Consider the following 27,531-nt stretch of genomic DNA (forward strand, 5'->3'; position numbering starts at 1 on the left):
AAGGGTTAATGAACACAAGCATTCTGTTTTAATGTAATAATTCTGAATATTACACACTGTAGAAAATTCCAAAAATACTAGAAAAGAAAGACTGGTGTAATAAACTTTATGTCTGTCATTTAGCTTCAATATGGCTAATTTTACTTTGGCGCTTTCATTTTCTCAGGATTAACTAGAAGCAAATCCCAGATATATCATTTTGTCTAATATATATAATCATATATATACACACAAAATAATACATAAGTAACATAATATAAGTATAAAGTATAATTATATTATATAATTATAAAATATAATTAATATATAATATATTATTAATATATAATTACTAATATCTTCTTTGGATAAACTGAGGAAACAACTAAGTTACTAGATCATTCTTTTTTCTTTCTTTCTTTCTTTTTTTGAGACAGGGTTTCTCTGTGTAACAGCCCTGGCTGTCCTGGACTCACTTTGTTGACTAGGCTGGCCTCAGAGATCTGCCTGCCTCTGCCTCCCGAGTGCTGGGATTAAAGGCATGCACCACCATGCCCGGCTTGTTTTTGTTTGTTTGAGACAGGGTTTCTCTGTGTAGACTTGGCTGTCCTGGACTGGCTCTATAGACCAGAATAGTCTCAAACTCACAGAGATCCACCTGCTTCTGTCTTCCCAAGTGTTGGGATTACAGGCGTGTGCCACTGTGCCCGCCATTCATGTTTTCCAAAGACTTATTTTACTCTTTGTGTGTATGTGTATATATATGCATGCACCATGAGCATGCCTGGTGCACAGATCCCGTGGAAATTGAGACCGGGTCCTTTAGGGGAACATCCAGAACTCCCAACCACTGAGCCTTTCATTTCTCCAGCCCCAGACCATTCTATTATTAGTGAGCCCACATAGTCTTTCTAGTAGAAAGCCTTATTTTGGGCCATCAGTTGTCATCAATTTGCACACAGTGCACTGGCTGTCTGACAGCCTGTGGAACTTCAATTCTGAATGGCAAGACTGTAGACAAACAGAGGTACATGTACATGGAAGAGCTATAGACGTGGCCTGCAGACATCAGACTGCATTTGGACCCCTGCTCTTTATGCTTTTATGTTACCTGTCATGTTCCTTGTCCACAAGGTGATATCTGGCTCTGAATGCCACCAGGTGAGCGTAATACGCTGGTGCCGGGATAGAAACAGAACGTGTGCAGCGTACATAGGTGTGACAGAGCTGGTAAGTGAGCAGCTGAAGTTCATCTGCAGTGAAGCAGTTGTCATCCCATAGCACGTGATAGTGAGAAGGACGGCTGGTACCCTACAGGGAAGAAATGCTTTATTCTGTGGATTGCTAAACATTTTGTCTCTTTTCAAAAAATTTTCATTGATGGGCTGGCAAGATGGCTTACTGGCTAAAGGTGTTTGCTGCACAAGCCTGGTGACCTGAGTTTGACCCCTGGATGCCATGTAAAGGTGTTCAGGGAGAACAGAATCCAGAGAGCTGTCTTCCGACCTCCACTTTTGTGCAGTGGCTTGCATACCTTGCCGCCATATTAATACTCACATACATACACAGTAATAACACAAATGTTTCATTGGTGTATACTCATTGTGCATAGTACTTAGTTACACAAGAACATTTTCATATAAACATGTGCCTTACTTTGAGCAGGCGACCCTTGACTCCCTTCCCTTGCCCCACTTTCCCCTACACAGTTTCCCTTCTACTTTCACATCACATATATATTCATGATTTTACATACCTATATAAAACCTTAATGCTTTTTACCTATTATCATTTTATTTTACGCGTATGGGTGTTTTGCCTGTTTGTATGCCTGCACCCTGTATGCATGCCTGGTACTTGTGGAGGCCTGAAGAAAGCATTGGATCTGCAGACCTGGAGTTACAGTTGGTAGCGAGTCACCATGTAGGTGCTAGAACTGAAAGAGCAGCCAGTGGTGTTGTTGGGTTTTTTGTTGTTGTTGTTGTTGTTGTTGTTTTTTCTGAGACAGGGTTTCTTTGTGTAGCCTTGACTGTCCTGGACTCATTTTGTAGACCAGGCTGGCCTCGAACTCACAGTGATCCACCTGCCTCTGACTCCCAAGTGCTGGGATTAAAGGCGTGCGCCATGCAGCCAGTGTTCTTAACCTCTGAGCCATCTCTCTGGCCCCTCTTTATAAACTCTAGGAGTACTCGTGATTCTTCTGTCTTTACCTCTTTAGTCCAAAATTACAACTCTGTGCTACCCTACCCAGCATGCAGTGAAATTATGTGCAGTCGTAAGGCAAAGTGAGATCATGATGCTGGAAGTCATCATGTAAGTAAAATAAGCCAGATTAAAAAAGACAACACCAGATATTTTCCTTTGCATGTTAATATTTAATATTATTAATTAAATATTATAATTAATTAAAATTAAATAGGTATAATTAATAAATACATAATATTTAATATTATATATATGCATTTATGCGTATGTAGACATAAATATGTGTGTGTGTATGTACAGGTCATAAAATAGAAAGCAGATAAGGAGAAGGAAGAGACCTCAAGGGAGGGGGAAAGGAGAGGGTAACAGAAAACATGATGTGAAAGTGGGGTGTGGTAGGAGGCAGAACAAGAGACAAGGAAGCAGGAGGTCAGGAGGGGAGGGCAATGAACGATAACAAAGCACAATAACACATATATATGAAAATGCCACAATAAAACTTATTATTTTTGTGGGCAGCGGTGGTGCATGCCTTTAATCCCAGCACTCAGGAGGCAGAGGCAGGAGGCTCTCTGAGTTTGAGACCAGCGTGGTCTTTGGAGTGAGTTCCAGGATAGTCAGGGCTACACAGAGAAGCACTGACTCAAAAAACAAACAAACAAACAAAAACAAAAAAACAAAAAAAACCCAAACAACCACCATCACCAACAACAAAAAATCCAAACAAAAACAAACCCAAATAAAACTCCCTATTATTTTGTATAATAACATTAAAATTGATATAAATATAAATAAATAAACATTTTATTAAGATCTGCATTAAATTAAGGGTCCAATTTAGGAAGATTCAGTCTATTAAGCTAATTCTACTTCTTTCTTTCTTTCTCTCTCTCTCTCTCTCTCTTTCTTTCTTTCTTTCTGTCTTTCTTTTCTTTTCTTTCTTTTCTTTCTTTTTTTTTTTTGGCTCTTTGAGACAGGGTTTCTATGTATAGCCCTGGGTGTCTTGGAAATCACTTTGTAGACCAGGCTGGCCTCAAACTCATAGCGATCTCCTGGCCTCTGCCTCCCAAGTGCTGAAATTAAAGGCAAGCATCACCACGCCTGGCTCACTAATTCTGCTATTTTCATAAAAACTATATCTCTCTTAAAGTAGGGAAAAGGAAGAAATTCACTTACTAAAGGTTACATGTGGAAACAACTAGGAACACAGAGAAAAGTACTATTTCTCTTCTTGCTGAGGCTCTAAAAACATCTCACAAGAACTGAAGTTCTAAACGAAAGCATCTCACTCAGGAGTAGGCTCACCTGTATTCCAGCATGGCTGCAGAGATAAAAGTCAAATTCATACGGGTGAGTAATGTCAGTGTCCACTGTAGTTCCAGCTGGGATGTTGCCACTTCTTCCAACCTACATTTTTTGGATCAAAAAGACAAAGGTGAAAAAAAAGTATCAAAAAGTACATTAACAATATTCGAATACATAAACTGACCTCACATTTCAGTACTTTCAGTTTGGAATATTACTTAAGCAACTATTAAGTATACCCCCCACATAGTCTTAGCTCCTAGTTTTTAAAAAACTCTCCTCCTCCTTCTCATTACTACAACTATTTGGTTTTTCAAGACAGAGTTTCTTTGTGCAGCCTTGGCTGTCCTAGAACTAGCTCTGTAGTTGAGATTGGCTTTGAACTCACAGAGATACATCAGCCTCTGCTTCCCAATGCTGTAATTAAAGGTGTGCACTGTCATGCCTGGCTTTAGAGTCTTAATTATTTTGTGTGCACAGGTATTTTGCCTACATGCATACTAGAGCGCCACATGCATGCGTTGCCCATGAAGGATTCCCTGCAACTGTAGTTACATATGGTTGTGAGCTACCATGTGGGTGCTGGAAAATTGAATCCAGGTTGATTGTAAGAGTGGCCAATGCTCTTAACCCCTAAACCATCATACTAGACCTCTACTCTTATTAGTATTTTAAGAGACAGTTTCATGTAGTCCAAGCTGGCCTCAAGTTCATTATGTAGCTGAGAACGAGTGGGTTTATGTGGTGCTGGAGACTGGCCCCTGGGCTTTAAGCTAAACAAGCGCTCTGCCAACTGAGCTGCATCCTTAGCTCCCCTAGTTCCTAATCTTATTGGTTTCTTTCTTTCCTGTTTTTTAAAAAGTTTATTTATTTTACTTTATAAGTGTTTTGCCTACATGCATGTCTGTGTACCGTGTGTGTGTTTGTGTGTGTGTGTGTGTGTGTGTGTGTGTGTGTGTGTGTGTGTGTGTGTGTGTGTGTGTCCCACAGAGGTCAGAAGAGGGTATTGGATCCCTCTGCATCCAATTGGAATTGTGGATGATTTTGAGCCATCATGCGGTTGCTGGGAACCAAACCCACGACCTCTGCAAAAGCACCCTGTGCTCTTAACCTCTGAGCCATTGCTCCAGCCCCAGACATTTCTTAACATGGGTGCTGGCAAACAAGAAAGAGTTATATGGTCTCTACTGCTTGGCGGGTGACAGGGTGAAAGACACTTACGCTCAGCTGACACTTTATCTACACGTGTACTGTGAGTGTTCTTGAATTATACTATGTGAGAATTACCATTTTTCATGGAGAATACTATATATTAATGAGAAGAAATCTTAGTAACATCAACAAGAGTCAGCATTTATTAGCCAGGTCAGGTTCTTTTTGAATTTATGTTATTTGTGTATATCTGTAAGAAAGTATGTCATACATAGGCAGCTGCTCACCAAAGCCAGAGAGGATATCAGATCCCCTAGAGGGAGTTTCATGTGGTTGTGAGCAGTTCATGTGGATGCTGGGAATTGAACCTGGGTCCTCTGGAAGAGCAGCCTGTGCTCTTAACCACTAAGCCACTTCTCCAGCCCTATGTTAGGTTCTTTAAATACAATATTTTTGCATTTTGATGACAATCCTGTACATAAAATAATAAACTACAAAAAAGAGAACACTCTAGTTACATAGCTTGGATTTGAGAACTACCTCTCTCAGTGGTAGCTCTGTAACCATCTGAGAGATTATTTAAGGTCACATTTCTTCATTTTCAAGACAGAGATGATAATAATAATAATAATATACACTATGTGTAATATGTAGTAGTAGCCCTGGCTCACTTGGATTTGCTTTGTAGACCAGGCTGGCCTCGAACTCACAGTGATCTACCTGCCTCTGCCTCCCAAGTGCTGGGATTATAGGCATGGGCCACCAGACCTGGCTTAAGATGTGGTATTATATATAATAATAATTGTATAATCTTCTTTGGGAAGATTAAATTAGTTAAACCAGAAAGTATTTAGGTTAGGTACACAACTCAGTGTATATAGCCTAGTGTTCACGAGGCCCTGTGTATAATTTCCAGCAACACAAAAAGTAAGAAGAAGAAAGAAGGAAGAGGGAAGGAAGGACAGGGAGAAAAGAAAGGGAGAGATAAATATTGGAAGCCTGGTGGTGGGGAGGGAAGTTGGCTTAGAACAGTATTATAACAGATATGAAATTACCCTTTCTGTTCTATCAGCACAAAACAGTCGTGTATGATGCCTCTTCTGAACTACAATGTAGGTTATTCCAGGTTGATAGTCTTTCTCCAAACTGATACAGGCTTCTCGAATTGCCAGTAGCTCATAATATAATACCTAGAGAAGACAACACAGAAAGATTGAATACAGCCAATTGTTTCTTTTACATATTCCAAAGTAAGTCAAAGATTTAACTTCATGACTTCTTTTATTATTTTTTAAAAGATTTATTTATATAGCATGCTGCCTGCATATGTGCCTGCGTGGCAGAAGAGGGCACCAGATCTCATTACGGATGGTTGTGAGCTACCATGTGGTTGCTGGGAATTGAACTCAGGACCTTTAAAAGCGCAGCCAGTGCTCTTAACCTCTGAGCCATCTCTCCCGTCCCATGGCTTCTTTTATTTTTAAAGATCAATTTTAAGTTAATATGTATGTGCATGGTTATGAGTTCGTGCACATGAGTGCAAGTGCCCTGGATGCCAGAAGAGGGCATCAGATCCCCTGGAGTTACAGGTAGTAGTGAGCCACCTGCTTGGTGCTGGAACGGAACTCTTAACCCCTAAGCCACCTCTCCAGCCCTGCCTCACGACTTCTTACCATCACTTACTTCATAGATCAGTGTGCTTCTCCATTCCATTTTAACTGTGAGAAGAGCAATAAAGGCTCACATAGCCATAGGAATCTTTTTAAATTTCTTTTGTTTTGTTTTTTGAGACAGGGTTTCTCTGTGTAGCCTTGGCTGTCCTGGACTCACTTTGTAGACCAGGCTGGCCTCGAACTCACAGAGATCTGCCTGCCTCTGCCTCCCTAAGTGCTGGGATTAAAGGTGTGCACCACCACACCCAGCTGATTCTTAGGAACTTTTAACATCAGGTGTTCACCCCCCAAACCACATACCACACCATAAGCATAGTATTTGGTTTACTTATGGTCTAAATATATTCCAGGCAACCAACCTGTCTAAACTGTCCTTCTGAAACACCATCCCGATAAAAGATAATACGAGTTGGTTTGAATCGGGTTGACTTATAAAATTGGATGAGCAGTTCCCGGACCATGGAGGCCAAGTCCTGGATGATTTCCTGTCGGGGTCTCTGAACTCTTACTGTAGCACAGTATCTGCTTGGATGGGCATCCATACTACCTACAACCTAGGTTGGAAAAAGTGAGAAAAAATTAATCAAAACTAAGCTGTCTTCATAGACATCTGTATTTATTGTAACCTTTCTGGTTTTTTATTTTTATTTTTTAAGACAGGGTTTCTCTGTGTGTCCTTGGCCATCTTGGACTCACTTTGTAGACTAGGCTGGTCTTTAATTCACAAAGATCTGCTTGCCTCTGCCTCTCAGAGTGCTGGGCTTATAGGCATACACAACTGTACCTGGCTGTAGCCTTACTGCTTATCCTTATTTACTTTGAAAATAACAAAAATCAGACAACTCCCAGTAAAGAATAAAACACCAGAATAGCATATAAAAACAATTAGGCAGTATTTTTTCTTTTTCCACTTTCATGTGTGTGTGTATGGTGTGCATAGCCATGTTTTGTATGTGTTTCGACACATGTGAGTGTGTGTGCATGGATAAACCAGAGGTTGCACAGTTATAGAAAGAACAAGCAGGCAAATTACAATACTTATAGGAAATTTAAGGAATAAAGTTATCAGATTTAATAGATATATCATATAGAACTTGTACCTCCAAACCAGAATGATCAGCCTTGTCAATAACTCTCAAACCCAAAGAACAATAATGAAAGTTGGTTAAAAGAAAATCATTAAAGAACTGCATAACGCCCCCCCCCCAAACAAACAAACAAGAGACAAAGCAGAGGCTGAAGAGATGGCTGAGCAGTTAAGAGCACTGGCTGCACTTGCAGAGGACCACATGGTGGAGTCTATTAACTCTAATTTCAAGGGATCCAATGACTTCTGGTCTCCATGGGAACTGTCACATGTGGTGCATAAACATACATGCAGACAAAACCTCATATATAAAATAAAAATAAAATCTTAAAAAGACAAAAACTAAATCATCCAATCAATAAATGGGCTAATAAAGTAAACAGACAGTTCTGAAGAAACAGAGAGAGAGAGAGAGAGAGAGAGAGAGAGAGAGAGAGAGAGAGAAGAGAGCGCTCCTGCAACTTTCCCTCTATCTCCACATGAGTGCACTAGTCTATATCTCTCCCCATAAACAAATGCAAGTAAAAAGAATAACTGGCCAGTGGTGGTGCATACCTTTAGTCCCAGCACTTGGGAGGCAGAGGCAGGCGGATCTCTGTGAGTTTCAGGCTAGCCTGATCTAGAGTGAGTCTAGAACAGCCAGAGCTACAAAGAGAAACCCTGTATCGACAAACCAAAAAAAGAAAAAAGAAATACAAATAGCCATTAAACACTCAAAAAAAGCATTCAATATCTTTAAGCTTACGGGAAATGAATATAAAAAGTGCTGCAATTCCATCTCACCCAGTCAGAATAGCTATCACCAATAAACAAATGCTGGCTAGGATGTGTTGAAGGAGGAAACTTATTCATTGTTGGTGGGCATTTGAGCAGCCACAGTTGAAATCAGTAGACAGGTTTCTCAAAATACTGAAAATAGAACTACCATATGACTTAGTTATCTCACTCTTGAGTATACACCTGAAGAACTTAAAGTCAACACAGACCACAAAGACACTTGTTCTTCCATGTTTATGGCTGCACTATTCACAGTATTGAGGAAACTGTACCAACTTAGATGTTCACTGGCAGATGAATGGATAAAGAAAATGTGGTGGTGGTGCAGACTTTTAATCCCAGTGTTTGGAAGGCAGAGGCAGGCAGATCTCTGAGTTCGAGGACAGCCTGGTCTATAGAGATAGAATTTCAGGACAGTCAGGGCTGCACAGAGAAACCTTGTCCCCAAAACAAAACAACCAAACAACCAAACAAAAAAAAAGAAAAGAAAAGAAAAGAAAAGAAAAAGTGGTAGTTGTACACACAATGGAGTTTTATGTAGATATAAACAATGAAATCATGGGGCTGGAGAGATGGCTCAGCGGTTAAGGGCAATGACTACTCCTCCAGAGGTCCTGAGTTCAATTCCCAGCAACCACATGGTGGCTCCCCACCATCTATAAATAAATAATAAATTAAAAAAATTAAATGATGATGTTCAGAAAAATAGATACAAATGGGGGCTGGAGTGATGGCTCAGTGGTTAAGAGCGCTGCATGCTCTTCCAGAGGTCCTGAGTTCAATTCCCAGCAAGCACATGGTGGCTCATAACCCATCTATAATGGGATCTGGTGCCCTATTGGGCAGATAAAGCACTCATATCAACAAATAAATAAATAATTAAAAAAATAGATACAAATGGCAATCATTATGTTAAGTAAAATAAACCCAGTCTTAGAAAGACAAATATCACATGTTCTCTCTCATACATGAACCTTAAATTTAAATTTTTATTTTATATATAGCTTATATATATATAAAGTGACTAGCTGGGAGAATGCAGGGCCCCAGCCAGAGGACGGAGGGGGTACGGCAGAGGGCAATGGAGAAGGAAAGTGACTGAGAACAGGAATATGGGTACACACAATGCTACGATGAAACCCAGTACTTAGTATGTTAACCCAAAAATAAATAAAAGAAACTATGAAATTGTGAAATGTGAAAACCACAACGTTGCTGTGAATCTGGGCTTTAGACAGGACGCACTTGTCTGGAGTTACTCACAGCAGCTATGGAGGGCTTCTTTCCATCTCCAGCAGGTGGGTGAGTGACATCTGCACCCAGGAAGATCACTGGTTGCTGGAACACAGAAGGTCTTAAACACATTTTTTTAGAGTTAGACAGTTCCCTTGTTTCATCTGTTTTACATGATTGCAATACAAATGCAAGCCACTGACAGTACAGAGGAGGCCTATACAGCCAGCAGGCAGCTTCAGAGACCTGAACTGCTAACTCTTTTTAACTAAAAAAAAAAATTTTTTTTGAAACAAGGTCTTTCTACATAGCCTTGGCTGTCCTAGGACTCACTATACAGACCAGGCTGGCCTTGAACTCACAGAGATCTCCTCGCCAAATCCTCTCAAGTTTTGGGACTAAAGGCATGTGATACCATGTGCAGCCTGACTAACTTTTGTTTTGTTTTTAGATTTTTCGAGACAGGATTTCTATGTGTGCAGCCTTAGCTGGACTTGCTTTGTAGACCAGGCTGGCCTTCAACAGAGATCCATCTGCCTCTGCTTCCTGAGTGTTGGGATTAAAGGCATGCGCCACCATGCCCAGCCATCTTGACTAACTTAATTCATGAATCTCTGGTCAATGCAATAAAAGCTGTTAATATCTCTCTGCCATTTTTAAGAACATTCATGCTTTATCTGTCTGTCTGTCTGCCCATCTATCTATCTATCTATCTATCTATCTATCTATCTATCTAACTATCTACCTATTTTGTTTTTTGGTGGCACACGCCTTTAATCCCAGCACCCAGGAGGTAGAAGAAAGCAGATCTCTGTGAGTTTGAGATCAGCCTGGTCTACAAAGTGAGTCTAGGAGAGCCAGGGCTCTGTTACACAGAGAAACGAACTGTCTCCCCCCAAAAACAAAAACAAAAAAACCCTTTCATGTTTTAAGCAGTAGTTCTGTAGTTGTTAAAGCAACTGATGCTAATATTCTCTGTAATTGGGAAAAATGATAATTTTCTTCATTGAATCCCATTGATTTTTATGCATTTGAAAAATCTACCTACATTTTAAGTCTATGGGACTTAAGGACAAAAAGAATCAACAAGCATTTGACTTTTAGCTTTAGTCTATTTTATACTTTTAGACGAGGATTATAGGAGTCTACTATTCCCTGACTCAAAGAATAAAATTTGAGTATGTGTGTACACACACACACACACACACACACACACACACACACACACACACACACACACACCAAAGTCCTAACCTTTCCTTTTATTTTAAAACTTTATACTTTAAAATTGAAAAGACTAGGGCTCAGAGATGGCTCAGCAGTTGTTTACCCAGAGGACTAGGGTTTACTTTTCAGCACACACATGTGGCTCACAACTCTCTGTAACCCAGTCCTGGGGATGGCATACATTCTTCTGGCCTCCAGGCACTGCACGCATATGTGTACAAAGATACATATAAAATAAAGGTTAAAAATATTTTTAAAATGTTGACTGTTTCTTAGTTCTTGAATGTGTTGGTTAAACTCTCTACCTCATTTATGAATCTCATATCCTCTTTATCAAGACAGGGTCTTGCTGTACATAGCCCTGGCTGGCCTGGAACTTATTATGTAGACCAGGCTATCCTGGAACCCGCTATGTAGATCAGGCTAGTCACAGAGATGTGACTCCCAAATGCTGGGACTAAAGGTGTACATTTAACTATTGAACTAAACGTATCTCCAGCTCCAACAGTCTCTTAATTTTGTTAACGATTAGTTCATGACAGGAATCACTAAGGTTGTTTCTAATATCTTTTAGTAGCTATTTAAGCCTATGTAGAAAAACAAAGAATGAACAAAAATAGCTTACCTTTGATGAGGTACAAGAATATTATTGATTCCTCCAAGTTTAACATTGATCTTTAGGCACAAGTTTGAAAGAGTTTGAGGAGATGTTTTTATTACATTCTTGACCTGCACACACTGTGTGGCCATACCCAAAAGTGTATCTCCTACACGTTTCACCTCCGCTATGGAACAAATGCAAATGACCCAGTCAGAAAAGAAGATCCATGAAAATTCACTCACTGACATAAAGTTCATGAAGGGTCCCCTAAAATATGTCAACATATTATAGGACACCTGAAATTATACCAATACTAAAACAATGCTATTTAAAAATGCTGGGCGAGCCGGGCGTGGTGGCGCACGCCTTTAATCCCAGCACTCGGGAGGCAGAGGCAGGCGGATTGCTGTGAGTTCGAGGCCAGCCTGGTCTACAAAGCGAGTCCAGGACAGCCAAGGCTACACAGAGAAACCCTGTCTCGAAAAAACCAAAATAAAAAAAAAAAAATGCTGGGCGTGGTGGCACACACCTTTAAACCCAGAACTCGGGAGGCAGAGGCAGGTGGATCGCTGTGAGTTGGAGGCCAGCCTGGTCTACAAAGTGAGTCTAGGACAGCCAGGGCTACACAGAGAAACCCTGTCACACACACAAAAAAAAGCATGAAAATTTTATAGCATTAACTTAGAAGTGTTCTTTTCTTTTTTGTTTTTTTTCTTTTCTTTTTTTTTTTTTGTTTTTTTTCAAGACAGGGTTTCTCTGTGTAGCCTTGATTGTCCTGGACTCACTTTGTAGACCAGACTGGCCTCGAACTCACAGCGATCCGCCTGCCTCTGCCTCCCGAGTGCTGGGATTAAAGGCGTGCGCCACCACCCCCGGCCCTTTTTTTCTTTTTTTGAAACAGGGTTTCCCTGTGTAGCCTTGAATGCCCTAGACTCGCTTTGTAGACCAGGCTGGCCTCGAACTCACAGTCCTCCTGTCTCTGCCTCCTAAATGCTGGGATTAAAGGTGAGTGCCACTATGCCAGGTAGAAGTTTTCTATTGGTTTATTTTGCATATGAAAAGTATATTTAAATTTTTTTTGTATATTTAAAATTTCTTAGCACTCAGAAGTAGAGGCAGACTGATCTCTGAATTTGAGGCCAGCCTGGTCTACAAGAGTGTGTTCCAGGACAGCCAGCAATAACCACAGAAACCCTGTTTTAAAAAAAGAAAAAAAAAAAAGCTGGGTGTGGTGGCGCACATCTTTAATCCCAGCACTTGGGAGGCAAAGGCAGGTGGATCGCTGTGAGTTCGCGGCCAGCCTGGACTACAGAGCGAGTCCAGGACAGCCAAGGCTACACAGAGAAACCCTGTCTTGAAAACCAAAAATAAATAAATAAATAAATTAATTAATAAAAAAATAAAATAAATTACACTTTGCTTTTAATTCATTATTTGTGTATATATGTATATAGACATGTGTATATAATGTGTGTCATGTGTTAATGTGTTGTAGAGGCCAGAGGCCAACTTTGTGGTTGGTTCTCTTTTTCCAATTTACATGGGCTCTAGGGATCAAACTCAGGCTGTCAGGATTGCATGGCAAATGACTTTACCTGCTGAGCTACCCTGACAATCCCAAAAAGTATATTTTTAAAATTGAGGATAGAAAAGGCTTCTATCAAATTCAAAGGATTAAGTTGAAGACAATTAAGATTCAAAAGAAGCTGTGGATCCAGGAGGAGATGGAATTTGTTGTATGCATGTATTAAATTATGAAAGTATGAATCACAATATTAAAAAAGACAGAGAAACTGTAGTTAAGAATTAGTATTATGCTGGACATGGTGGTGCATGTCAGTAAACCCAGCATTCTGGGAGGCAGAGGCAGGCAGATCTCTGTGAATTTTGAGGCCAGTCTGCTCCACAAAGTGAGTCCAGGACAGCCAGGGCTATTAAACAAAGAAACTCCGACTCAAAAAACAAAAAACAAAACCAAACCAAAACAAAAAAGGAACTAGTACTATTCTTGCAGCCAATCCTAGTTTGGGTCCTACCATTCACCTCAGGTGGCTCACAGCACCTCTAACTGTAGCTCCAGGAAGTTGTACACCTCTGGATACCATGAACACCACACGTATGTGCATATATCCACAGACACACATACATACACGTGATTTAAAATAAAGTAGATGTTTTAAATTAAGAAAAATTATGTGTATAGGTGTTTTGCTTGCATGTCTGTGCCCCACAAGTGTGTCTGGCGCTTGAGAAGGCCAGAAGAGGGCATGGTACTCAATAGAGCTGGAGTTACAGGTGGCTGTGGGTCACATGTGGGTCGTGAGAGGTGAACCCAGGTCCTCTGGAAGAGAAGCCAGCGGTCTTAATATCTGAGCCTTCTCTCCAATCCGTTTTTTTTTTTTGTTAAATGCAGGCAGATTTACAAAGATAAATGGTCTTTTTTATCCTCCTCCACTTCTCCAGCCTGAGTAAGATGTACAGTTTCCTTGACAGCCCATATTAGCTTAGAGGTGGCACCAGAGGTGGCTAGAGAAGGCTTTCCTCTAGCAGTTTTCCATATACTAACTTCCAGTGTTCTAACTTTTTTTAAAAATTGAATTACTTTATTAATCTTAGAAGTCAGTAATTCCAAAAGGCGCCTGCACCATGGCAGTCACCTACTTGCCTCCCCACTCTGGGGAACCGGTACTGTTGGCTCCCCTCCCCCTCGCTCTCAGAAAAGGGAATATCGAGTGCTGTGGATGATGTTGGGTCTGAAGCTTGTACAAAATAAAATAAACTTAATATTTCAATCTGGAAAAGAAGTGAAAGCCAGATGGAAATAGCCAAAGAGCCTCTTTTATATCATGTGAGAGCAGCAGGAGGAGAGAGAGAGGGATAGCAGGGTGGGGGGTGGGGTGGGGGAAGGGCAGGGAAAGGCACACTCTGGCTGGGACACAAGGCATAAGGCGAGAGTCCCCACTGCTAAGTTCCATCCCTTGGGATGGTCTGTTTCCCTGCTGTACTGCTAAGTCTGGTTTGGCTGATGGCAACCATTTACTGTCACTTCTGCTTGAAGGCCTTAGGGACGCTGAGGCAGCAAAAAAATATTATGGACCCCTCGTAGCACCATGGAGGCTTAGCCTCCCAACAAGCTCCCAGGATCGCACACACAGCAGGTGCTTCCCCAGGAGTCTCTGGTTCATCTGTCAGTGTGAGTAGGATCTTAAATTGTCCCTGACTTCATCGACTTTGATTTTCTCTGTCCTATAACTGTAGCAAGAGCTCCAGACTGTGTGGTTAAGGGTTTGGATCTAGCGAAAATAACTTGGGGAGCTTCCAAAGATCCTGTGGAGCTGGCGATGGGCATAAAGGCTGAAAGGTTAAGGCTGTTCTAGAGTCCGTTCAGCTGCCCTTCTGCAGGGGACCCTTTGGAAGCCCCAGTGTTCTAACTTTTGTGGCTGTTGTTATTGGCCGAAATTTACTGTCTTTTGATTTCCTATAAGCGAGACTCCTAAATCACTGCTCTGAGTAACTTTTCTCCTGTTAACAGGTGCTGCACACACTAGTAATTGTTACTCTGCTAACCTGCCTTTTGTTTGAGCAGTCTGTCGCCACTATTTTCCTTCCTTTATCATAAAAATTTGTATAACCACAAATATAAAAAGCTATGGAAAATAACATACACAATTCCTTACTATTATTTTATTATGGTATTTTCCTATAATCTTCTCACTTACAATTACAGTCATTTGAGTTTCAATTCTATTTGAACACTTTAGTTTGAAGCTGAAGCATTACAACATAAGAAAAAGCTGTGGCGAGCAGGCGAGCTTCCTGAAGGCAGCCTATCGTCTGTTTGCCCAGCTGACGATGGGTATGCCCTGGTGAGGCATGGACCCCAGGGCTTTCGTCTTTAGATTGCTTCTTGCAATCCTTTTCATGATATGGCTTCTAATATTTGTCATTGATGTAGTCCTCATATATATATGGCATGGTGTGGAGAGACCTATTGTTTCCTGGATATTTATTCATCCTGAAAATGCAGTTTTAAACTACCCTTACCATACACAGGCGTCTTCCCGGGCAGAATGACGATAATGAGCTGCAGGCCTGAGTAGGTGTTCTTGAGATGCCGGAACATGGGCTCCACGCTGTCCGCCCCCTGCGCATATTTGCAGAAGCATGGTTGGCCTTGGATGGGCATGCCCGCGTCCTTGGAAATCTTCCGCAGCTGGTCCGTGAAACCTCTAAAGAAGGTGAAACCAGTAAATAGAAAACCTTTGTCTACACATCAAAATGTACAAAGTACTGTATCTTTTGTGTCTGTGTATAGTATTAAGGATTGAATGCTGGGCGTGGTGGCGCACACCTTTAATCCCAGCACTGGGGAGGCAGAGGCAGGTGGATCGCAGCCTGGTCTACAAAGTGAGTCCAGGACAGCCAAGGCTATACAGAGAAACCCTGTCTTGAAAAACAAAACAAAACAAATCAAAACAAAAAGGACTGAACCCACGGTCTGTGTTTGGCAAGTAATCTACACTGAGCTATATCTCCAGCTCCAAGCCTACCAAACAGTGATCAAGAATTTAAGAAAGAAATCCAGGCATGGTGGCGCATGCCTTTAAGCCCAGCACTTAGGAGGCAGAGGCAGCAGAATCTCTGACTTTGAGGTCAACCTGGTCTACAAAGTGAGTTCCAGGACAGCCAGGGCAACAAAGAGAAACTTGGTTTGGAAAACACAAAGAAAGAAAGAAATGGAGATGAAGCAAAGATCTGTGTACTTGCTCCATATAGAAAAGCTCACCAGATTACTAATGTTGAAGGCATCAGAGAGTACCAGTAACCTATTGTAATCTCCCTTTGCCCTTTGGGGATTTGTTCAAAGATTTCCCAGTGGGGCTAGGGAAATGGCTCAGTTGGTAAAAGATTTGCTGTGCATATCTTATACTGTCAGCACTGAGGAGGTGCAGACTGGAGGGTCCCTAGGGCTTACTGGCCAGCCAATGTAACTGAGTTAATGAATTCCAGATGTAAGATACCCTGTCCCAAAAAACAACAAAACAAAACAAAAAACATAAAATGGAAGGTGGCTGAGGAAGACTACTGAAACCAACTTCTGGCCTCAACATGTATGCATATATCTGAACACAAACATATACATACATGTATACACATATGTACACATTCACACATACAAGTCTCCTTTGGATGTAAACTGTGGGTGGTAACTAGACCCTAGAATTTAATGCCTTCTGAGCTATAATTTTTGAAGTTCCAGGTATAACAAATAAATTTACATAAATTAATTTTTTATAATTTCCTTTTCCTTTCTTTCTTCCTTTCTCTCTTTCTTTCAAGACAGGGTTTCTCTGTGTAGCCTTGGCTGTCCTGGACTTGCTTTGTAGACCAGGCTGTCCTGGAACTCACAGCGATCCACCTGCCTCTGCCTCCTGAGTGCTGGGATTAAAGGCATGCGCCACCACCGCCCAGCTCTGGGACTCACACTGTAGACCAGGCTGGTCTTGAACTATGAGATCCACCTGCCTCTGCCTCCCAAGTACTGGGACTAAAGGTGTGCGCCACCACACCTGGCTTTATAATTTCAAAATAAAATACTCATTCTTAATACACATATTGAAACACCAGCATGCAACTTTTTCTTTCCTTTAAGTTGACAACCTTTGCCTTTTCACTTAAATAATTCAGTGAGTTCCATGTCAATGAGAGACCCTGGTAAAAAGGAAGTGGGTAATGTTTGACTGACACCTTAGGCTGATGTCAGTCTGGCCTCTCTCTCTCTCTCTCTCTCTCTCTCTATATATATATATATATATATATATATATATATATATATATATATATATATATATATATATATATATTTTTTTTTTTTTTTTTTTTTTTTTTTTTGGTTTTTCGAGACAGCGTTTCTCTGTGTGGCCTTGGCTGTCCTGGACTCACTTTGTAGACCAGGCTGGCCTCAAACTCACAGAGATCCTCCTGCCTCTGCCTCCCAAGTGCTGGGATTAAAGGCGTGCGCCACCACGCCCGGCTTGTCTGGCCTCTATATACATAAACATGCACATACACCTGCAAATGTGTGGACGTACATGTACACACACACAAATTATTGCCGAGACTGGGTCGTGCTACCTTCTGATTCTGCCTCAGCCTCTCACGTAACTGGCATGATAGGTGGTCCCAGTGGGATGGAGGAAATAGTTTTAAAGGCTCATCGGTTGATATATTCCATGTAGAGGCCACATTAGTTAGAACATGAGATGAGTAATCTAAAATTGGAATGCAGGGCTGGGGTGTAGTTCAGTGATATCGCCTATTGGAGGGACAAGGTCCTAGGTTCACCCCTACTATCAATTATTTTTATTTTAAAAATAAAATTTTAAAAATTAAAAAAATTCCCAACACAAAAGGTCCCCAAACCAAACCAATGAAGCACCTTACTTCAGTATTTCTTCTCTGCACTGCCTCTGTGTGGCAAAACAAGCTATAGCCCACATTTTGATTTCAACTCCTGTGTGGAACTGCTTTCCTCGCATGTCCCACACTCCATGGCTCGGTGTTGCTACTGTCCGGTTCTGTAAGAGAAATAACATGGCAGAGAAACAGAAAGTTTCACAGAGAGTGCATTTCAAGTGAGCTCGAGCAAGCATGTCAGATTTCTGAACTGATCCATCTTAGTTCTCTCTGTGGAGTGGACTGTTCTTCATCAGTATTATTTATACTGCTAAAACCAGAAAGTACAGTAAGAGGGCAACTGGATGGTTCAGCAGGTCCCCAAGCCTGATGACCTGAGTTTGACACCTCACATGTACACTGAGTCATACATGTGCATCCCCACAATAAATAAGTAAATGTAAAAAAGTTATGCTAAACTCAATCAAAGAAATTTGCCCTGAAACAAACAAAACACCGAATGCACTGTTGGAACAATGAAATAATAATAAGTTCAAGACTTAGAGCACCATTTTCTGTTTCCTTAGCAAGCTGTTCATGCAGGATTAGAACATTACGGCGAGGTTTACCCGTCCTCCATACTGGAGCATAGGCGCTGGAAGTACGCGTCCAGTTACGTGGGCCATTTCATCCCGCACTTTAAACTGAAACTCCTGAACAAACGGATCTGTTTCATAATTTGCACTTCTTACCTAACAACAGAAAAGATTTGTCATTATTCTCAGACTTTCCCGGAACCTCTTACTTTACTTGCTAGAACTGCCTCTTTTTCTTCCACTCTGCCAACCATGTTTTGTAATAAGTATAACCAAATGGTGCCCTGACTATAAACCAGAGAATATTATCCTGCAGATTGTGTGAAGTCTATGAACACCTTGGTAATTTATTCAAAGCTTTTTTTTTTTTTTTTTTGGTTTTTCAAGACAGGGTTTCTCCGTGTAGCCTTGATTGTCCTGGACTTGTTTTGTAGACCAGGCTGGCCTCTAACTCACAGTGATCCGCCTGCCTCTGCCTCCCAAGTGCTAGGATTAAAGGCGTGCACCACCACCGCCTAGCCAATTTATTCAAAACTTAAATGGAGATATTAGGTTGCATTATACACATCAATTATTTATGATCCATGAAAATGATAATTTTAAATAATTAAGCAATTTCAGGAGAAATACTTATCTAAAATTGGATACAAACTGCTGACTGGAAAGGCATAGATTAGTTAGTAAAAACGAAAAAAAAAAACATTCTGATTATAAAGAATCTAGGAAGCTAGACATGGTGGTGCACACCTGTAATCCCAGTACTCAGGGAGGTAGAAGCAGGAGGATTGCTATGAGTTTGAGGCCAGCCTGGTCTACAAAGCAAGTCCAGGACAGCCAAGGCTACACAGGGAAACCCTGTCTCAAAAAAAAAAAAAAAACCAAAAAAACTAGAAATATAATACTAAAATTTGTTTTATGTAAAGTTTGACAGTAAATAGTAAAAATATTTTTCTATCTGCTTTATAACATATAAATTTACTTCAGTATTTTCAGATATATTACATCATATATGTTTACTTAGGAGAAACAATAAAAACATAGTAAAGGTAGTTACACATTATAAAATTTACATAACATATAATACATAGTCAAATAAAGAATACAAGGTTGTTCAGCAGTGTATCTTACCCTAATGTATGCTATTAGCTATTTTTCAAAACATACTTGTCCCCAAGGCAACAATTTAGAAAGTCTGAGTAAGAATTCTACTACAAACTATATAACTTAAATAATCATAACCTTCTGACAACATGTAAGAAAAGCTGTTTGTTTTCTAAACTAGGCAGTATAGACTCTTTTCTCCAAGCCTGTCAATCACTTATGGTGTCTGCTAGTATTTCTCTATAATAAGGTTATAAAGAATATCTGTAGGCATAAGATTATTGTGTAATTCAAATGCTGGTTTCTGTACCCTCACCCATATCTGGTTGCAATCCTTGTTCTGAGAATCTCCTGCCTCAATGTTATGTAAACACTGCTCCTCAATTGTTCGCTGATGTGCCAATAAAGCAGTTTACAGCCAGTTGCTGAGCAGGGGAGAGAATAGAGTTGGACTTCCTGCCAGCCAGGGGAAGGGGAGGAGGAAGGAGGGAAAAAGAGGAAGAGGAGGAGGAGGAAGGAGAGGAGGAAGAGGAGGAGGAAGGAGAGGAGGAGGAGGAGGAGGAAGGAGAGGAGGAGGAGGAGGAGGAGGAGGAGGAGGAGGAGGAAGAGGATTCAGCTACCAGTAAGGTCCAGGTAACATCAGCAAAGGAACTGGAGCAGGGAAAGCTACAAAGTGCAAGTATCCCTGGGATGTAAGACGGGAGGAAATCAGATTAGTTTGGAGGGTTAAGAATAGAGTAGTAACTGCTCAGTTATTGTATTGTGAAGCTTATTATTAAACAAATATAAGAGAAGGTCAATTATTTGTGTAATAGCCAGGTTAAGAGAGAAACTGAAAAACCAACAGTATTATAGAAATAACTTTAACAAATAACAAATACCATTTATGGAGATTTGCTACATGACGAGCTTGGTAATAAGTGCCTATTCATTTTTTCACAACTGTCTTACGATACACACATAGGTTATTGTTTGTTTACGAGACAGGGTTTCTCTGTATAACAGCTCTGGCTGTCCTGGAACTCTCTCTGTAGTCCAGGCTGGCCTCAAACTCGTGGAGATCCACCTGCCTCTGCCTCCCAAGTGCTGGGATTACAGGCGTGAGTCACCACCGCCTGGCCTGTTTGTTTGTTTTTTGAGACAGGGATTCTCTGTGTAGCCATGGCTCCTCAAACTCAGACACAAGTTAGAGTTATCTGAAAGCCTCAACTGCCTCAGGCTATAAGGCATTTTCTTAATTAGTGATTGACTGGGGAGAGCCCAAACCACTGTAGGTGGTCCCTTACTATGCTGGTTGTCCTGGGCTTTCTAAGAAAGCAGGTAAAGCAAGCCCCGAGGAGCAAGCCAGTAAGCAGCTCCAGCCTCCAGGTTTCCAGCTTGCTTGAGTGTCTGTCCATACTTCCTTTGATGATGGACAGTGAGGTGGAAGTGTAAACTTAATAAACTCTTTCCTCCCCAAGTTGCTAATGGTCATGGTGTTTCATTGCAGCAATAGGCACTCTGACTGAAACACATACTATCCTCCCCATTCCCCCCCAAGACAGGGTTTCTCTGTAGCCTTGGCTGTCCTGGACTTATTTTGTAGACCAGGCTGGCCTTGAACTTAGATTCCGCCTGCCTCTGCCTCCCAAGTGCTGGGATTAAAGGCGTGCGCCACCACCGCCTGGCTCATACTATCTTATTTAATCAAGTTTTAGAAAAAAATAGAATTTAAAAAATGTTCAAATTTCCAAAATAAATGTGAGACTCAGATAAATCATAGATCATAAAGCTGTTTCCTCCCCATGTTGCTTTTGGTCATGGTGTTTTATCACAGTAGTGTTTGTTTTTTTATTCTCATGTAGCTAAGGCTGACCTCAAACTCAGACTAGTTATATAGCTGAAGCTTGTCTTGAACTAATCTTGCAGTTTTTAACCTCCTGAGTGCTGGGATTGCAGGTATGTGCTACCACAATGGCTTATCTATGCTGGGGATTGAAACCAGGACACTTTGCATGCTAGACAACACTTAGTTCCTCAACTATGCATTTGACAAATGATTATCAGCAGAGCTGTTACTATTTCAAATTTCTGGTTAATAAAGCCTCAGAAATTGTTTTACTTTTTTTACAGGGGCTCTCTGTGTTAGCCTTTTTTGTTTGTTTGTTTGTAGACAGGGTTTTCCTGTGTAGCCTTGGCTGTCCTGGACTTGTTTTGTAGACCAGGCTGGCCTCAAACTCACAGAGATTCACCTGCCTCTGTTCCCCCCACCTTGAGTGCTGGGATTAAAGGTGTGCACCACCGTGCCAGGCCAGAAATTGTTTTAAAAACAAAGTATGTAAAGCAGTATTAAAACCTGAGCAAAGAATGTTCTGTATTAATTTTAATAAGTTTGTGGACTTTTTTGTTAAAAACAAAAAAATTCCTCAAAGTGCTAGTAAATTGTTTTGGGGAATGTATTCATATTTACAGATTCCCCCCCCCACCCCCCCGTTTGATTAGACAGTTTAAGTGATATTCAGGGGAGAATGATACAAGATACAGGTATTCTTTTAAAAAAACCAAAAACTATCCCATTTTGGGTATTCTACCAGTTATTTTAAAAATTATTTTTACTTTGTTACGTGTGTGTATGCATTTATGTGCGTGCAGGTGCCCATGGGGTCCAGAAGATAGTGTCAGATTCCCTGTGCTAGACTCTCAGGCACTTGTGAGCCTCCTGATATGTATTCTCTCCCAAGGCAGCAAGTGTCTTAAGCACCGTGCCAAAGCTATTGATTTATTTATACATTTAGTTTTTTAAAAAAAGAAATGAACAGATTAATTCATGATCTTCATAGAAAAATAAGAAAGAACAATTGATAAGTTGGCTTGGTGGGGAAAGCTCCTACCTTCAAGCCCTGGTCCCTGAGACCTACATGGAAGAAGGAGAGAACTGACTCCAGCAAGCTGACCTCCTCAGTAGCATATGCATGCTCACCCACGTGTGTACACAAAAATAATAAATCATAATTTAAAAAAGAAAAATTAAGACAGAAAATAAGCTTGGTGGTAGTCAACCATGCCTTTAATCCCAGCACTCAGGAGGCAGAGGCAGGTGAATTCCCGGACAGCCAGTGCTACACAGAGAAACCCTGTCTTGGCGTGGGGAGCGAGAGAGAAAGAAAATAGAAGTTTTAAAAATAATTCTATTACCCTGAAAGATGAAACGTCATTTTAAACACATTGATCCAAGTCTACCTTATCATTTCTGGGGTCCTGTATATTAATGTAGTTGTTGTCATAAAGTGTGTAAGATAAGCATTTCCTTTGTTGCTGCAGTCTTTTTTTCTTTTTTTATTAATTTATTCATATTACATCTCAATTGTTAGCCCTTCCCTTGTATCCTCCTATTCCTCCCTCCCTCCCACTTCCCCCCTTCTCCCTCCCCTATGTCTGTGATTAAGGGAGACCGCCTCCCCCTATATATGCTCTTAGAATATCCAGTCTCTTCTTGGTAACTTGCTATCCTTCCTCTGAGTGCTGCCAGGCCTCCCCATCCAGGGGACGTGGTCAGAAAAGGGGCACCAGAGTTCCTGTGAGAGTCAGATCTCTCCACTCAGTGGTGGAGAATATCCTGTTCATCAGCTAGGTCTGGGTAGAGGTTCAAAGTTTACTGCCTATATTCTCCTTGGCTGGTGCCTTAGTTTGAGGAGGACCCCAGGACCCAGATCCGCCTGTCATACAAGTTCTTCTTGGAGGTTTCCAAGACCCTGTGGATCCTTCTATTTCCCCATTCTTCCATGCTACTCTCGCCTAAAGTCTCAATAGGATGTCCTCTCCTCTGACCCACTTTCCTAGTAAGTAAAGTTTTTCATGGGACGTATCCCTTGGAGTAGTGTCTTGATATCAGTGAGTATATATCGTTTGTCTCTTTTTGCTTCTGGGTGAACTCACTCATGATAATTTCTAGTTCAATCCATTTGTCCACAAATTTCGGGAATTCCTTGTTTTTAATAGCCGCTGCAGTCTCTTAATGACAGTCATTGTATCAGTTGTGTGAATGCATAACAGAAGTGCCTTGAGCTGGGAAATGCTAAGTCCCAGGATGAATCAGTAAACTTGTCAACAGAATGTGTTGTCTGTTGGCTTCAGGACTCATATAGTTAACTCTGCAAGTCCTCTTTCTTAGGATCTATAGCGTCTCAGTGACCACCTTAAGGGTAATATGCCCAGGAGACACTGGATGTTTGCCATTCTGAGTCTCCACAGTTCCAAGGTGGGACAAGGGAGACTAAATGTGGTCCTGGCAACGGGCACTGTTTCTTTCCCAAGGGCTTCTGGGTGTTTGAGAAATGAATAGGTGATTGTACTCCCTGCCTTGGTTTTGGCAGTTTCCTCAGGATCACTAAGATTGGACAAGTAGCTGCTTGCTGGCTTCAGTGCACAGAAAGGCGTGAAGTGTCACTGAGCTCCCAGAGGACACACTGTACTCAATTCCTCAGGGAGTGTCTCTCCCATTCCCCTGTGCTCAGGGTTTCCTGGGAGAACTTAAACAGCCATGGTCAGACTATGAGTGGGACATCTCGCTATTTCTTTTTCCTTTCTTCCTTCCTTCTTTCACTGTTTCTTCCTCCCTTCTTTTCTTACTTTTTGGAGACAGGCTCTGTCTATGTAGTCCTGGCTGTCCTGAAGTTTGCCATGTAGAGCAGGCTGCCCTTGAACTCACAGAGATCTTCCTGCCTCTGCCTCTCAAATGCTAGGATTAAAGGATGCTCTACCACTGCCAGCCTTCTCTATTTTTCTTTTGCAGTAGTAATCACTGTGGTTTGCTTTTGGAATAGAGAAATTGCCAATGTAATGAAAAACTTGCATCTTCCATTCTGTAGAATGTGACATTGTTCAGGAGGTTCTTCTAGCCACAGTATGTCAGCAAATATGGTTCTCCCTTCCTGGAACACCAATTGAGGGGTCTGGAGCAGCAGACAGTTTCTTTGCCAGGAGCCTTGTAAAAACTCACTGTGTATTTTTACTGGGCACAACATGATGTTTAAAATAATAATAATAAGTAAATATATATATATTAGCAATGTGAATCTTAAGTGGTACTAATGTCCTGATCCCCCTCTATCACAAGATACAGGGAGCCCTGCATTATTGAAACTGGATCGTTGTTGAGACAGGTTCTTTCTCTGTAATCTAGGCTGGGTTGGCCTCCAACTCATGGTAATTCTCCTGCCTCAGTTTCCCAAGTGTTGGGATCACAGCTATGACCCACAAGGCCCAGCTGTTTCTTTGTTTGTTTGTTTTTTTGGATAAGGTTGTCTATGTAGCTTCTAAAGGCCCAGAATTTAGGTTAATCCTCCTGCCTCAGCCTTCTAAGACCTACAATTATAGGTGTGAGGCATACAGTTGTCAGCTGGTCACTGGTAACTAAGAAATTCTAGATGACTGTTAAGATTTTTAAGCCAGGTGCAGTGGTGAATGCCTGTAATCCCAGAGGCAGAGGCAGGTGGCGCTCTGTGAGTTCGAGGCTAGCCTGGTCTACAAAGTGAGTCCAGGAGAGCTAAAACCAACCAACCAAAACCAACTAACCAGACAAAAATATTTTTAGTATTTCTCACTATAATACTTTGATGCTTTCCTTTTCCTCTTCTTTTTTTTTTTTTAAATATTTTATTTATTATGTATACAGTATGATCAGATCACATTATAGATGGTTGTGAGCCACCATGTGGTTGCTGGGAATTGAACTCAGGACCTCTGGAAGAGCAGTCAGTGCCCTTACCTCTGAGCCATCTCTCCAGCCCCCCTTTTCCTCTTCTTTTTGGTGGAGGTTTAGGTAATTATATCAAAATATTAGTGCTGATAAATCTGATCCCTAGATTTAACTGGTCTAGAGTTAAATTAGAAGAACCAAACCCTTTTCATCTAACTTACTAATGTTTGTCCCCCTCTCACACCACTAGATTATTCCATGATCTCTCTCCCTTTTCTTCTTGAGGCAAGGTCCTAATGTATAGTTCTCGTTTTCCTGGAACAGTCTATGCAGACCACTCTGGCCATGAACTCACAGAGATCTGCTTGCCTTTGCCTCCCAAGTGCTAGGCTTAAAGGCATGCGCCACTACACACCTGGCTTCATCATCTCTTTTAGTTCTGACAGTTTATGAAATGGCAATGTGGCAGCAGCTGGTAAGGACATGGTTTTTGAGTAGCTCACGCTAATCCATTTTAAATCCCATTTCTAGAGTTATGTACTAACCAATCTGCTAATTTCCTCTTGTCTATCTGGCGCAGATCTTGCTGTTGCCTTAATCATAGTAGAAGTCTGATTGTCTGTTAGTTTCTTGATACACCGTTGCCCAGCCACAATATTACAGACCTAGAAACAGAACAATTTACACAATGTATATATATTTGTTAGATCTAGCCCACTTAATGTCTGTGTTAAGTATAATTTAAAAATTTACTTTATTAAAGCACTTCTTTTTGCTATTTTGTTAAAGTAAAAAAAAGTAGAGAACAAAGTATACACATGATCACATAATTACAGCTGGGGAAAGGTACAAAGAATAAAAAGATTGAAAGAAACATAAGAAAATGTGCTAACAATGATAGAATTATGGGTAAACTTTTTTCTTTTTCTTTTTGAAAGATTTATTTATTTATAACATATATAGCATTCTGCCTACATGTATGCCTGTACACCGGAAGAGGGCACCAGATCTCATTACAGATGGTCATGAGCTACCATGTGGTTGCTTGGAATTGAACTCTGGAAGAGCAGGCAGTGCTCTTAACCACTGAGCCATTTCTCCAGCCCCGGGTAAACTTTTTTCATACCATGCTGGCTAGTTTTATGTTGACTTGACACAAGCTACAGTCATCTTAGGGGAACTTCAATAAAGAAAATGCCTTCATAAGATCAGGCTGTGGGGCATTTTCTTAATTAGTGACTGATGGGGAAGGGCCCAGCCCATTGTGGATGGTGCCATTCCTAGGCTGGTGGTCCTAGATTCTATGAGAAAGCAGGCTGAGCAAGTCATGTGGAACATGCCAGTAAGCAGCACCTCTCCATGGCCTCTGCATCAGCTCCTACCTCCAAGTGTCTGGCTTGCTTGAGTTCCTGTCCTGACTTCCTTTGATGATGAGCAGTGAGATGAAAGTACAAGTCTAATAAACCCCTTACTCCCCAAGTTGTTAATGGTCGTGGTGTTTTATCACAGCAATAGGCATTCTGACTGAGACATGTACTATATTATTTAATTACATTTTAGAAAAAAATAGAATTTAAAAATTGTTCAAATTCCAAAATAAATGTGAGACCCAGATAAATCATAGGCCATAAAAGATCCTAAAAGAGTCATGAACAGGCAAGAAGATGACTCTGTGGGTAAAGTGCTTGCTGCATAAGGACCTGAGTTCAGATCCCGAGCACTAATATAAAAAACTAGGCATGGTGGTGTATGCCTGTAACCCCAGTGCTGGAGGAAGAGGAAGGGGAGAAGAACGGGAAAGGAGGGTAGAGAAATAGGTCCAGCTAAACAATTAGTTTCAGATTCAATGGGAGACCTTGTCTCAAAAGACAGATGGATAGCAATACAGGAAGCCTCTTCACAAATATGCATGCATCACACACACACACACACACACACACACACACACCCATACACACACCCCCATTTGCACGCACATTCACATGTACACACACACAGAGAAAGATGCATGGAAGTTAATCATCGCAGAGTGAAGGCATTACTTCGAGTGGCAGGTATGTGTGCTTCTGCTCCTGCCCCACTTGCAGGCAGGGGAGGTGTGGGTACTTCAGCTGCAGAGTGTACTTCTCTCGGAAGTACTGAGCCACTGTTCTCTCCACGGTTTGGCCATTTTCTAACTGTAAAGGAAAGCTGGAGAAAAGAAGAGCCAGCATGAACGACTCTTACCCTGTCAGAAGCTAGCAAACTACCCACCCCTTAATTAAAAGAAGCTGCCTCGTTTCTACTGCTGTGGCAAACACCAGCTTTTCTTACGTTTGGTGGCTGGCAGGCCTTCTTGTTACATTACAAACACGGTACTTCCGTCTCATTGTTCCACAATGAGTTACTTCAACCTTCAGACCTGTTCCCAATGAGAAAAATGAAGGTTACATAAATTCCATAAAAAATACTTACCCAGTCTGTTCACTACTATAAAACCTCATTCTGAGCAGGCAGAAAAATCTGTGACATAAGCAATGTGA

At 41.2% G+C, this 27,531-nt stretch overlaps 1 protein-coding gene across 5 annotated transcripts in view; it reads right to left on the reverse strand.

The window, feature by feature from the left end:
* Positions 1-27,531, reverse strand: part of AGO3 (argonaute RISC catalytic component 3) — a 93,754-nt gene that overhangs the window by 4,363 nt on the left and 61,860 nt on the right. For 4 of the 5 annotated variants that reach the window (XM_084786259.1, XM_084786262.1, XM_084786263.1 and 1 more), the window contains 12 exons: positions 27,323-27,410; positions 27,052-27,199; positions 25,555-25,674; positions 18,265-18,387; positions 17,684-17,817; positions 15,284-15,468; positions 11,264-11,423; positions 9,442-9,532; positions 6,674-6,868; positions 5,697-5,831; positions 3,490-3,591; positions 1,091-1,290 (listed from right to left, as the gene is read on the reverse strand). In XM_084786259.1, the coding sequence (XP_084642385.1) occupies positions 1,091-1,290; positions 3,490-3,591; positions 5,697-5,831; positions 6,674-6,868; positions 9,442-9,532; positions 11,264-11,423; positions 15,284-15,468; positions 17,684-17,817; positions 18,265-18,387; positions 25,555-25,674; positions 27,052-27,199; positions 27,323-27,410 (1,681 nt within the window). The remainder of the gene's footprint in view (positions 1-1,090; positions 1,291-3,489; positions 3,592-5,696; positions 5,832-6,673; positions 6,869-9,441; positions 9,533-11,263; positions 11,424-15,283; positions 15,469-17,683; positions 17,818-18,264; positions 18,388-25,554; positions 25,675-27,051; positions 27,200-27,322; positions 27,411-27,531) is intronic. The other variant, XM_084786260.1, reaches the window with a different exon arrangement.

Source organism: Acomys minous, assembly GCF_964271855.1.
Source record: "Acomys minous genome assembly, chromosome: 6".
Classification (NCBI taxonomy): Eukaryota; Metazoa; Chordata; class Mammalia; order Rodentia; family Muridae; genus Acomys; species Acomys minous.